The sequence below is a fragment of the Diorhabda sublineata genome, chromosome X (assembly GCF_026230105.1).
Source record: "Diorhabda sublineata isolate icDioSubl1.1 chromosome X, icDioSubl1.1, whole genome shotgun sequence".
Classification (NCBI taxonomy): Eukaryota; Metazoa; Arthropoda; class Insecta; order Coleoptera; family Chrysomelidae; genus Diorhabda; species Diorhabda sublineata.
The window spans coordinates 25,732,726-25,746,769 of record NC_079485.1 but is presented as its reverse complement, the minus strand read 5'-3'; the positions used below and the strand labels follow the sequence as shown (position 1 = coordinate 25,746,769).

Sequence of the window (14,044 nt, the reverse complement as noted above, 5' to 3'; positions counted from 1 at the left end):
TTGCTTATAGCTATATTGGAAGAAGATAACAACGTGTTATAGTCCTATTCTATAAAAATATGCTTTTGAATTTATGTCTCTCGGATAATTGGTAATGTAATGTATTCAGCAGGTTATATATTATGTAAGAGTAATAAAGGGCTTAATTAAAATCTATGTTGAGTGATTTATACGAATTTACTTTGAAAGGCGCAACAATTTTAGCTACAAGCGTATAAAATAGAACAAAACTAATTATTCAGTTGTTGGATGAAACCAGATTTATAAATTTACCTATTTTATTTATTAATTTGGCTAGTTACAGAAAATATGGGAAAGTTAACATTTCATAGTAATCATTCGCCTCCTATTATTTAAGATATAGAATCTAAAAAGAAATATAACTTTATGCAGGCACGACGTCAGTTGCTGACATAATAGCTGGGACTATTTCCACATTTTCACTGTGCCACATCTGGTTAATCTCAATTGCGAGATCCGCGTATTTGGCCAGTTTCTCCTGGTGTTTGTTGAGAGCGTTATGAGTGTTCGGTATAGCTTCATCGACAAGGACTGAATTGGCTCTTCTATCAACCACCATGATGTCAAGTCTGTTATTCGTCACGTGTCTATCGGTGATAATGGACCTATCGTAGTAGAGTCTAAAATTGTCATTTTTGAGCAACTTCTGCGGCTGGTACTTGTAATACGGTGTATACATATTGAGAAGGCCGAACTTCTTGGCCAGTTCCTAGTGGATTTTGTTGCACACTTGTAGTTATTCGTGTTAATAACTTGATCCTGAATAGCCATCATGAAACCTTCGGTCTCTGGAAAGAGAATTCCGCTAGTAAGCCATCTGTTTGAAGCTTCCTTGTCCACATGCAGTTGGTTGAGGTCATGATGATGTCCACCGTGTAGTGCCTTTCTTGACCACTGCTCCAGCTTCTCGATGTTATTATTATTATTATCATTATTATTTTAACTGGAATATTCAAAGTAAATCTGTTTCACTTTATGCTGCAAAAAGGGCTTTCTTCTAATCAATTATTATTATCATTATTTCATTACTGATTGTTTGAATTATTTAATTTATGGATCATTTCATTTAAATATTGCTAGAAGATTAATTAGTTTTAAGTGTTTTGTTATATTGCTTTTAAAATAATTAACGTATTGATTATCATTTAAGTAATTGAAATCTCGAAAAATTTTTCAATTTGTGAAACAATCCTTTTTTATTGATTATTATAAAAATAAAAAATAAGGATTAAAAATTATTCTTATGTCATAGATAATAAACAAATCAAAGTTTATGGTGGAAGGTTAAAACAGGAAATACATACATATATATATATATATATATATATATATATATATATATATATATAAAAGATAATATATATAATTGAAAACCATAATATCTATTTACACGTATTATTTCGATTTTCTTGATTCGAAATGTTGACTTCTTCAAACAATTACTTTTCTGGCTAATAATGGCTCGTAATTGCAAGGAGAGGGTCCGTAATCATTGACTAGTTTCGACGTTGTTGCGTCTCTTCAAGGTGGCGTAACGTCCTCTCTTTCGGAGACTCTAAATCGAACTGAAGACATTGCCAGCCAGCGCTGCTACTTGATTCATGTAGTTAAATATTCCTCAGTAGACGTCTTCTGGTGACATCCTCACCTCCAACTGCGAACCATTAGTCAAGTAGATCTCCAGCCGTAGACGGCGATATATGATTTGAATTATTAGGTGATATATGAGGCATGCTCAGTAATTAAAAAACATAATATCTATTTACAAGTATTATTTCGATTTTCATGATTCGTAATGTTGACTTGCCGTTCCAGGAAGAATATTGAATTACATCTCCTCCGAAGAACGTGATGTCATCGACAAACCGCCGAAATTGGCATTCCTAATGGCTTGCATCGCAGTTACAAGGAGAAAGTCGTAACCACTGACTCATGAAATTCAAAGTAATAGGTGTAAATAGATATTGTGTTTTTTAATTGCTGAGCATGCCTCATATATCACCTAATGATTGGTTTTAGGTCTCTACTGTTTTCAAATTAGTTTTTTTAATAATTTCTATTGATTGATAAAAAAATACGTTTCCACTTAACTTCAGTCTTTATCAAAATATGATATTGACCCTGTCAGTGAAGTAAAGACAGTAAAGACTGAAATTAAGTCGAAACGTCAATTTTTTTATCAATCTTTCAAAAATTATTAAAAGAAAACTAATGTTGAAGCAGAAGAGACCTAAAATCAAGAACATTTAGAAACATTAATATATCAAAAGGTGTTTAATGTTTATCAAAATGTTTTGATGAATATTTGTCACGTAAAAGATTACTCGACAATTTTTCCACTCATAAGAAAATTTTAACTGGCATTTTGTGTCTTTTTTAAGCCTTAGTTTGTATTATTTGTCACTTCTTCCTTCAATTCCCTGTAATTTCTTTCCCGATTTTCTCACAGACTTCCTACTGTTTTTTTGTCTCTTGCACCCCCTCAAGTGTCTAAATTTCCCTCGATTGTTTCTCAGATATCACCGAATGACAGTATAACAAGGATCGCTTGATTTTATCTGAATATGTAATTAAAATTTCTGTCACTTCATATATACAAGCATGTTAAAAATTATATATATATATATATATATATATATATATATATATATATATATATATATATATATATATATATATATATATATATATATATATATTAACTATAAGGTTGTTTATATATCTTGGAAAACAGATTATGGATTGATTAGTTTTTTTACTAACATTTGAAATTCTCTATCTTATCATAGTACAAATGGTTTATTTTAGAATTGTGTGCTTTCATACTGTCAATTCAAAATAATGAATTCGTGTAATCTCAATGCTGATATCGTAACCTCACTTCTCATATAAGCATTTATTGTTGCCTTGATTGTATTAAATTGTTGATTAAACCTTATTTACTTTTAAAAGTTTCTCCATATTATATCTCATAATAAAATGGTAATATTTTAGCCAGTATCATGACGTTTGCCTTATAATGGCTAACATACAGATAATTTGTAAATCTACACTTTGTTGGAGTTGCAAATGTGCCCATTTGAAAAGTTATTGGGATTAATGAAGGATACAATGTATTGTTGAATTATTATAGCAAATCTAATTACCTTTAGTGGAAGCGAAAATGTAAATGAAATAAAATATAAACAGTGCACATAGTGTAGTAGAGGTTTTGCTATTAAATAATGAGACTGGTTAAGAAAAAGGGTTTTATTATAAAAATTATTCTACATTTGAATGCTCCCCTTCAATATACTCCCCTCCCCTCGCCACACACTTTTACATCTTTTTTTCCATTGATCGAAGCAATGCTGGAAGTCTTCTTTGGTAAGGGCCTTTAGGAGCTCTGCTTTTTTTGCTTCTATTGACTCAGATCCTTTTCAAAGCAGATCTATTTTGAACCTTTCAAGGAAATCTGAGCAGACCCGTTGATGCGAGAGCTTTTGGTCAGGAGTCAGATTTCTTGGCACCAGCTTTGTACAGATTTTTGTCATGTGTAATTCCTCGTGTAAAATTTTTCAAACCGTTTCTTTATCGGCGTTTACGGCCTCGTCAATTATCCGGATACTCATTCCATGACCTGCACGCACAATTTGGTTGATTTGATAACTGCTCCCGGAGATGAAACAGTCAAGGGCAACCTGGGCGCTGGTCTTCTTCATCTTAATTTATAGCACTAACCAGGAGTTTTTTTCATTTAACGAGAAATTTGAGATTGAGTCGTTGCCCCTGTTTTTCATCACACATGGTTTTGGGCACATGGTAACGGAAACATGTTTTGGGACGTGCATAGACAAGATATCTAGATACTCAAAGCACTACTCATTTTTTACCCCACCCGTCTAGGGTGCCCTCTAGGCGCGCAGTCTTGTTATTTAATAGCCAGACCTCGTAGTTTATATTACTAAAATCCTTCTTACAGACAACTTTCGATACAAGAAAAGCAGGCGCGGACTTTGTTAGTGAAGTAACACCAACGCAAATTTATTACATATCGTAATTTACGTCAACAAGAAACTATGTTATGTGTTTGCTGATATTTACACCACAATATGAACAACATGATAATACGATAATATATAGAACTTTTCTAGTTCTGTGCAAAAATTTTAAGTAATGTGAGATAAAATATTGTGACAGATAGAGATAATTGTACCTGATTCATTTCACCCTATAATCAATTAAGTATTTGTTTGACAAATGAAAACAGTGATACAATAAAGACTATGTCATAGTGGATAATGAAACTAGAAGGAAATAGAGAGGTTGGTTTCATATGTAAAAATTAGTAAACATGAAGTCCACTTGCGTGGGATATTGAGGTTACAAAGGAAGCAGTACCAAACCAACCTAGTAATATAAATCGCCAATCAAAATAAAAGTTCCGTACCTCACGATTCAAGAGATACGTCAACAGGTGTGCAAATAGTTGCCCTTGCCTTTCCGATAGATGAAAAATCAAATGTAAGGATAAATACCAGAACTAGTCGCAAAGCGAGGTCGAATCGAGCAGAAAGTTTTGTTGTCTATCTGGAGTTATGGGTTTAGTGTACTTCAAAATTATTTTAAATGGTTCAGATATAAATTCCAAAGTATATAGTGGAGAACTGATGCTAATGCATCAATTTTCATAGGAGAAATATCAAGCTTTAGTTAACCGAAAGTAACTTCTCACAAACCACATAAGAACATGGTGGTATTGAAGTCCTACCCTACCCAAAATTTACTCCGGATCTTGTACCGTCGATTCATTCTTTATCCAAATCCATGGGGAAATTTTTGAGTAGGAAACAATTCGAATTCAAAGCAGATATTAAAAATGAAGTGCCACAATTTTTTGCATCTAAACCCAAAGTATGGTTCTACCAAGGTCTCAATGAGCTAACTGAACGTTGGGTTCAAACCATTGAGTTCGATGGGCTACACTTCGAATATTATAAATATTTTTGAATATTTTGAGTTCCTTTCTGAATGATTATTTAATAAACAAAGTGAACATTGGAAACCGACATTATTTATGACAATATATATATATATATATATATATATATATATATATATATATATATATATATATATACAGAATGATACATTAATTAGATAGAATCATCTATGCAGTGATTCTTTTAAAAGTAAAGAAATTCGTACAGACTCTTAGAAATTTATTATTCGAGAAAAGTACATCTTCATTATAATTAAATGACTATTCGAATAATAGATTTATTTTGTTTTTATGTGGTGTGCTCTAGTACAGCTCTGTTAGCTCATTAATATTGGTCAACTGATATCGGGACAAATTTAATACAATAAAGAAAGTTGTGTATTAGGCAACTAATGTCAAAATATTCATTTTTCTTGATTTTTTAAGGATGACTCAAATATCAATCTTCTAAACTTTTAGCATTCTAATACGATTTATTAATTTCCATGTATCTGTCGCGAATCTGACAGATGAGTTGAAATATTCGCAAGTGAAAAGTTTATTTTTGTTAATGACAAATATTAACGTTTAACGATAAATTCAATAGTTATTAAATACAACCTGCTTAAAAATTATTCTAACATCTCAATATGACCTCAATGAAGCTAGACATGGCATAGAAATATTTCAAGTATATAAACAAAGTGAAATCTTTGGTTCACTGACTATTAAATTAGCCAGATCCTATTGATAAAGTAAGAGTTTTCAACTTGAAATATTAACATTGGTTAGCTTTCGTCCTTGATAAATTATATTTTACCGAAAAATTTTGTAGATCTGTAAATCATTAGGAATTTTATCGTTAATATGATTGTAGTCACACAATAATAAGCAGACGATATATTAACCAAAGAAAAGTATATGTATTGATAGTCATTCTGATCGTAAAAATACTATGAATAATTTATTGTTTTTTTTAATATCAGATCAGATTTGAGACTTTTTGATTTATAATAATATCAATTATATATAACATCATTTTCCTCAGACCACCTTCAAAAATTACAGAATTTCAAGTTTATACCTTTTTTCAAATTTAAAAAATAAAATAAAAACCCAATTTCAGTCACAACCTGTTAAGGGCGATATCTCAGGAAAAGTGGGCTAAGGAAATTTTGTTATAGAAATTTCATACGAGCAATTACCTCCTGAATTTAGAAGTACCTTATATAATAAATAAAACGTTTATGAATAAAAATATAACTTTTGTACTGAATTTTTTAATATATACTTTGAAAATAAAACTTTTTTCAAATTGATAATATAATGAAATGATAATTATTCTAATTCAACATACATTCGAAATATTTTATCAAACTGAAAAAAATTATCCCAGGATATACAAATTAATTAAAAAGTTTTGTGTCTACCTACAGTTCTGAAACTATAGTTTTATGTTGTAATTGTAATTGTTCCGAAGAAAATTGAAATTATCGTCAATTTTTTAACTATAAAACATATATTTTCCAACAAAAATAAAAGCGAAATATGAAGATACTAGACATTACTAAAGTTTCAATGACTCACATGATATTTTTTCAAATAGTTAAATTTAGTTTGAGGATAATTTTCAAATATATAAAATGAGTAAATAAAGAGTTGTATTTGACTGACATTCAATATTTTCAACAAACTAATTTTTTATCGTTTCATTTGATTTGTTTTTCATTATTTTAGTGTAGGCAGCGCAAGTGTATGGGTGCACGACACCGAAAATTTTATACACATACATTGCGCCAAATAAATGAGCATTAGTCTGATAACTTACCGAAGAAAAGAAAAATGAAAATTGATACACTGATCACCATTTTCGTAGATATCGTCGGAAATATCACTAAAGATGGTCCAGACACTAATGTCACACGCAGGAGCTAATAACACTTCTCCATGTACGTATCGGAAAACGAAATTCTCCTCAAATGTGACAGCAAAAGTGCGCGCCCGATTTTGTCGCCGCAACAAGTGCTTTAACTGACTGGATCGTAGTAGAATTGAAAGTTTCTCTTAAGTCCGATTAGCCAGTGGGGATTAGAAGTGAAAACTTAATCCCCACTTTTGGTTTTGGTAATGTTATTCGTGTTTTTCCTTGGATTTATTTTACTATTGTGAACATTCACTTCTTCGCGAAATTTGTCGAGTCCTTGCTCTAACGCCCTCGACTAGATAGTTATTTTTCAATGCGGATCACACCCACAATTTTTAAATTGTTATAAAATAATCGGATCCGTGTATTTATGGCTTTTAAATTAATTTATGGTAAAGAATAATTAGAACAATAGTATTTTTCATCATTGTTTTTATATACGGCATTTCAATGATACTTATATTGACATTTAATAGCAATATAGATAATATTTGTTCTATTATTTATTAGTCTCAAGAAGAAATTTTGTTTTTTGGTAATATGTAAAATGCGAGCATCAATTACACTGGTCGACAAAAAAAATTTGTAATGTAAAAAATAATTGTAACACGTAAGGTTTTTATGTTACATTCATAGAACTATATTCATTGGTAAAATATTTAATATTTATTATAAAAATAATTTTACGTTTTGAAATCGTATATATTGACAATATTTATAGTTTCCATCTAATAAACATGCCTCACATCTATTAAAAACAAAAACTTTTGAAAAATCATTTTAAATATCAATTAGCATCACTTTTTTCTTTTATGAGGGGTTGAACTTTCTCTTTTTAAAAACAAACAGTAATCACCCATCATAGCCGAATCCCATCGTCCTTGAAACCAAATTTCCATTGTCCTAATATCTTGGTGGAACCTTTCACCCTCCTCAGCACTGACAGCTTCCAAATTTTCAGGAAAAAATGTCAGATGGTAATGAAGGAAATTAATTTTCAATGACGTTCGAGCACCAAGGGATTTGTAGGCGTCTAGAAGTTCATAAACTAACTGTTGGTAGTTTGGATCCTTATTGTTGCCCAAAAATTCCCTCACTACACTAACAAATGCCTTACATGCTCTCTCAAGTTCCTGTCTGGTGAGCTTTTCTGCAAAATTGTCATTGTCCAGCAATTTTTTCATTTGTGTCCAATAAAAATCCATTCCTTCAATTTGGCATCACTCAACTGGAGAAAGACTTCTCTAAGATATTTGAATCCATCACCCTCTTTATCCATAGCTTTACAAGTTTTTCATCAATCCAAGTTTAATGTGAAGGGAGGCAGAAGGACATTTTTGGGATCTACAAGAGGTATAAACTTGACATTTTGAAGTACCGGTTGAAACTCACTTCTTGCTTGCTAATTATTTTTATATAGTTTTGATCTACTGCCCGACTGTTCCATAATCAAAGAAAACAGCAACGTTTCGTAAACCCTCCCTGAAGTCCCATTAAAATTCCAATCACCTTCAGGTCCCCGCATATCTGCCACTTATCCTTGTTGTAGTTAATTTTGTCTAAAATCAAATGAATATTTTCATAAGCTTCTTTCATCTTCACAGAATGAACAACTGGTATAGACTGTTTTAAATTTCCATGGTGTAATAACACTTCTTTTAAACTGTATTTAGACGAGTCAAAAAATAGGCGCCACTCACTGGGATTACGCTCAATATCAAGTTCCTTCATTAGACCATCAACTTCCGTACACGCACACAACGAATTTTTCATTGCTCAAGACGGGAAGCAAGAAGTGCAGACTGTTGCTTTGATAACCCCAAATCACGTGCTAAATCATTCAACTCACTTTGAGCAATCAAATCTGGCTCGCTGGAGCTGGTACTTGGAGTAAAAATAGGGTCGGTGCATTGCTCTTCGGAGCTTCCTGATGATACGTTGTCTCCAGTATCTTCTAAAACAATATTTTGTTGATCTAAAGGCGCAATCGGTACTGGTAAATCTTCGTTAAGGGGATCAGGTCGTGCTTTTTTAGAATAACCTTCAGTCTTTTAGACAGAAATAGCAGTCGTCAAAATGGTTAGTAGGTTCCCGCCATATTATTGGAATTTCAAAAGGCATGCTTTTTTTATTCCTTTTCATCCACTGCACCAATGACACGCTACAACTAACACAGCACACGTGGGGGTCCCACTGCTTGTCTTGGTCTCCAATTAAAGTACTACAATATTTGAAATAGGCTTTTTATTATTCTCCACAAATATAGCAAAATTTGTCAGAAGTTTTGCAACTGGGGCGTGTTTGACGTGACATTTTCGTCTCTATAGTCTTTTTTTGCACTATGAACAGAGAACCACTTGACTACAACCACTATGACACTCAACAGAATACTAATTTTTAATGTTATTTTCATGTTTATTATTCTGAATAGGTTCAGGTATTTTTTCGACCATAAAATTAACCGATATTAACCGCCCCTACTTATGTAAACAGGGATTATTAAACTATTGAAAAGTGTTAGGGCTTAATAAATATTTTTTCTATTATTGGAGGGGTATTTTCATTTTAAAAATAAAGGTCTCGAAATATTTCTGGAAAATTTATATCAAAGAAACAAAACTTTTTCACAATAATAATTTTTATTTTTCAACATAGTCTTCTTTTAAGTCTATAAACTTAGTCCAACGATGCTCTAACCTTTTAAACCCAAATAATGGTTGGCGTCATTTTCCTCAATATAGGCATTTACGCGGTCGGTAACATCCTCGTTTTTTGAAAATCTCACTCCTGCAAGTGGAACTTTGAGGTTAGAAAACAGAAAAAAGTTTCTGGGGGTTATATGTGGTGAGTACTGTGGGTAGTTGATCAATTCAGAATACAATTTATTAACTGTTATCTATGACGATCACTGAAGTGCATTGTCCTGATGGAAACCGCCAAAAATCCAGCTCATTTTGTTTAAATTGTGTCAATGAGTCTTAGGAAATTGTCCAAAGTGAACAAACGCAGCATCCAACACCCTTATAGCTTACGCGAGCATAATTGTTCTATCAATATAGGCAAATATGTTCGTTGATATTCCGCTAGTCTCTTTTAATTTTCTAGCCTCAAGCAGACGGTCGTTCAATATCATTATACCATTTGGTGAATTTTTCGATGATATTGCTGGTAGTCGGAGTTTCTGATCGTTTGAATTTAGGGGACCAAAATTTTAAAGTCCTAAATGTTTGTGCAGAGTCTCGGTACAGTGTCTAGCTCCTCTATTATCTTCGTGGGAGTATTACCTTTCAAAAAAAAAAAATAATCAATGACATCTCGATACTCACTTATATGATTGTCACTATCTGAAATTATAGTGGAAATCTGTCAACGCATGTGCAAATATATTTCCCAACTCGCAAATATATTGATAAGTGTTGACATCATCAAGATCGTAAACTTCTCAGACAACCCTCGTAAAATAATAAGTTGAATAACTCGTGGTTCTTCAGAATCTATGTCTCTCTTTTTTAGGAATATTAATTATTAAGTGTTGAATAGAAGATTAAAGGATTACAAATAAAAGAACCGGTAAGTAATTATTATTAATGGAATCGTAAAAAAATTTTCACACAATGAACATAATAGAATTGTGTAAAAAATAGCGTTTGGTTTGCTCTATATAGATATTATTTAATTTTTAGACCTTCACATGTCTAATTCAACCTTGCAACTTGCCTTTAGATGCATTTCAGTATCCGTGATGTGGTAATGTGTGGCGTAAATTTGACATTAGAAATTGTAAATGACACGCTATATGGTAAAGTGTTTCGGGTACATTCGATAAAAATATTAATTGCTACAACCGGTCGTGATTGTTTCTGTTACAATAATTAATAACAAATGGAATCAGTGACTTTCACTTGTACAGGGTTATCCATTTAAATTAACTACCCCTTATCATTTCCTATAATAAATTTCGAATGAAAATTATGTGATTATACCTGAATTTTAGTTGATGTACGAAAATAATAGCTTTTTCATATTTTAAATGGGATAGCTTCCATATTTTCTCAAATTTATCAAATGGTCTTCACCTTCACCTTATTTTATTAATATAAATATTAAAAAATCAATGTTATTAGAGCTGGAAACGGTAATTGATATTTTTGATATTGTAAAATATTTTATTTTAAATTCCTTTGTGTCTGCTTCATGGGATACATTCATTGTTCGAAACTGTTCTAAATATCATCTTCTATCAGCTCCTTCATGACGTGTCCCGATTTCTCGTTCACTTAAACCAACCGAAATCTTGTTATTTTTAGTCGATTTCACTTCAGAAAATAGGTAGAAATCACACGGCACAACATGTCAGCAATAGGGTGGATAGTCTAGCATTGGGATGATGAATTCAGATAGAAACCTGTTGACGAGCAATATGCCAGGGCATTATCTTGGTAGAGGACCTATGACTTGTCCTTCCACAGTTTTTTGAACTTTTCTCATTCCTTCACAAAGTTTAGTTACTCATTCGAGATTCGGTTTCTTCATCGATTCCTACAATCAGAATCAGATTTTTTCGATCTTGTCATCCACTTTGGCAGGGTGATACGGAAATCATTATGTATTTCCTCTGTCTTGTAATTTTCACGACGAGTTATGAAAAGATTTAGTATGAATTAAAAATCCGTATTGTTCATAGATTAATCGAGGTACAGACGGTTTATGATAGTCGGCGTGTTTGATTATGGACTCGAATTCCTAGCATTGCAGAAATTTTATCCGTTCAGAGTTGGTAAAGCTACTGTTTGCATAGGCATTCGTTAAAATACGCAAAGTTACATATATGTAGTTAATGGTTGTTTCGTGCTGTTATTGGATAATTTTTTTTAAAACTACTCAACCGCGTCGTGCAAGGGTAGCCGATCACGCTTTGGACATGATACCCCTTTAATGCAAACTGCAGCCTCGCATCCTTGGGATTGAATTTCCATCAACCACCCTCACATTCCCTACAGAACACAGTTATAATCGAGTTTGAATACAAATAAATCTACTTAAACGACATTATAGGAAGTATGCAAAGGTCTTGTTAAGCTTGATGTTAGACGAAAGCACGCTCATTATTAACGAGTACTTTTATATTCATTCATTCATTCATTCAGAACGGTACAAAAACTGACATTATTGCTTAAATCTGTAAACGTATAATGCAAAGGGTATAAAAATGCTTATATAAACTTCAATGTGTAACATGTTTACAAACACTTGGTGATCAGAAAATTTTAGAAATTTTGAATAATTGATCATTATTTTCGGTTATTTTTCAACAAATGTTATACTAGAAATTTATTATGCTAATTTGTGATATCCTCTAAAACAGGTGAATATTTCGATCTGAAATTTTCTTGTTTTTTATTGTTCATCTTGTGTTTTTGGATTTCCCAATAAAATGATTATTGATAATAATTCTTGAATGTATAACTCATGGAGTATGTTTTAGTCAGTAACTTCTTTTATCAAATTTTGCTGCATGAAATTAATTAGACCACTAAAATAATAAATTTTTTATAAAATAATTTCATACAACCACAAATATTAAAATTCAACACAACTCACAAGCATGGTGTCGATTAAATATTAATTTAATCGATTACACCCAGAGCCAATTAAATCCAATATGGTAATTGCGTTCATACAATTATTCCATTCCTTAAGGTGAACATATTGAAAAAACTCAATGTTAGTTTAAGCTTTCAGCTATTCTAGATTGAAAATGGTATTCAATTCGTTCGGTCATAAAAGGTTATTTCGAAGGTTATAGATAGCATAACTATCAATTAATTAAATTAAAAATGATTCGGCGTGTCAAAAATATGTGAAATTTATTGTATCTGAAAATTAATGGTTAAAACCACAAGAAGAAATACAAGAAATAGTTGAATAATTTGCATTTATTTCTTTGTTACTCAGTATATTTTGAATAATTCCCTCGTAAGGGAACGTTCGACCGCCTACTAGTTTTGATATAACTATTTCAGAAACTATCAATGGTACAGCGACATTAGAGGCGGCACGTGGTGAAAATTTCGAAAAGAAAAGAGTTTTTTCGTCTTTATCCGATTTCCATTGATTTTTTAGCAGCTTGAATAATGTACTTATCAAATAGTTGCCACGTAAGAAAAATAAGAATCACCAAGCAATACTTTACCTCTTTATCAAAGTATTTAAATCACTTCTATTCATAATATTTCAATTCTCAAAAATGTCATGTACAACAACTGGTTAATTCCCAGTTAATCAACCAGAAAGGAGATTTATGAAATTTTTCAATTATTTCTTAATGAATGTGCTTTGTAACAGATCGTTCTGTATTTTTTTCGAGGTTCCTTTGATTATCAAAAAAGGTTTTTAGTACTCAATTAGACTTAGTTGCATGTAATCCATTTCAAAAATCTATAAATTCAGAAAAAATACAAAATACATTTAATACACTTAATGATTTTTGACAATATTTTTGTATTGTAATGAATGCAACGGAATTCTCCAACTAAACACACCACTATTTAAGACATTTTGGGGTCATCATACATCATGTAAAGAGCGTGCAGAACATGTTCGTGTATTCCAAATGAATAAATGATTTGCTACTATAACATGAATAAGTAGGTGAGTGAATTCTTCAACTGGTCAACTTCACTGAACACGAAATTTGAAATTCTTCTTTTTGGTAGGTAATAGAAATATATAAGCTTAGATTATTATTATTTAAATTTCAGTGTCAGTACTTTCCTGAGGTTATGGTAAATGTAGAAGGCTATCAGTTGCTGTTTTTAGATCTGATAGTAATTAGGAATTAGCAATTAGTACTTAAGAATAGTGAAAGGCTACAATGTATTTAGGAAAAACACTGCTACCTGTAGGTACATCCGGTTGATTTCTTCCTTTACATCCAACATAAGATGGCCAGTCTCAATTTCCTGTTACATTGTTTGATTAATTTTTCACTTAACATCGAAAGAGGGGATTTTTATTGAGGATATCGCTGTACTTAACGGTTATGATGAGAGAGTTGTACATAGATTAAAATTAACAGTCATATAACTAAGAAGTCTCTTTGTGAAATCATTTTTTCCAGAATCAAAAACAGGGAAAAT

General features: G+C 31.6%; 1 protein-coding gene across 4 annotated transcripts in view; it reads right to left on the bottom strand.

Annotated features, from left to right (window-relative positions):
- LOC130451413 (uncharacterized) overlaps nt 1-7,034 on the bottom strand; it is a 111,612-nt gene extending 104,578 nt beyond the window's left edge. For 3 of the 4 annotated variants that reach the window (XM_056790408.1, XM_056790411.1, XM_056790410.1), the window contains exon 1: nt 6,810-7,007. In XM_056790408.1, coding sequence (XP_056646386.1) covers nt 6,810-6,849 — 40 coding nt within the window. In that variant the 5' untranslated portion in view covers nt 6,850-7,007. Of the gene's footprint in view, nt 1-6,809 lie in introns of all 4 variants that reach the window. The other variant, XM_056790409.1, reaches the window with a different exon arrangement.
- Between the last annotated feature and the right edge of the window lie 7,010 nt (nt 7,035-14,044).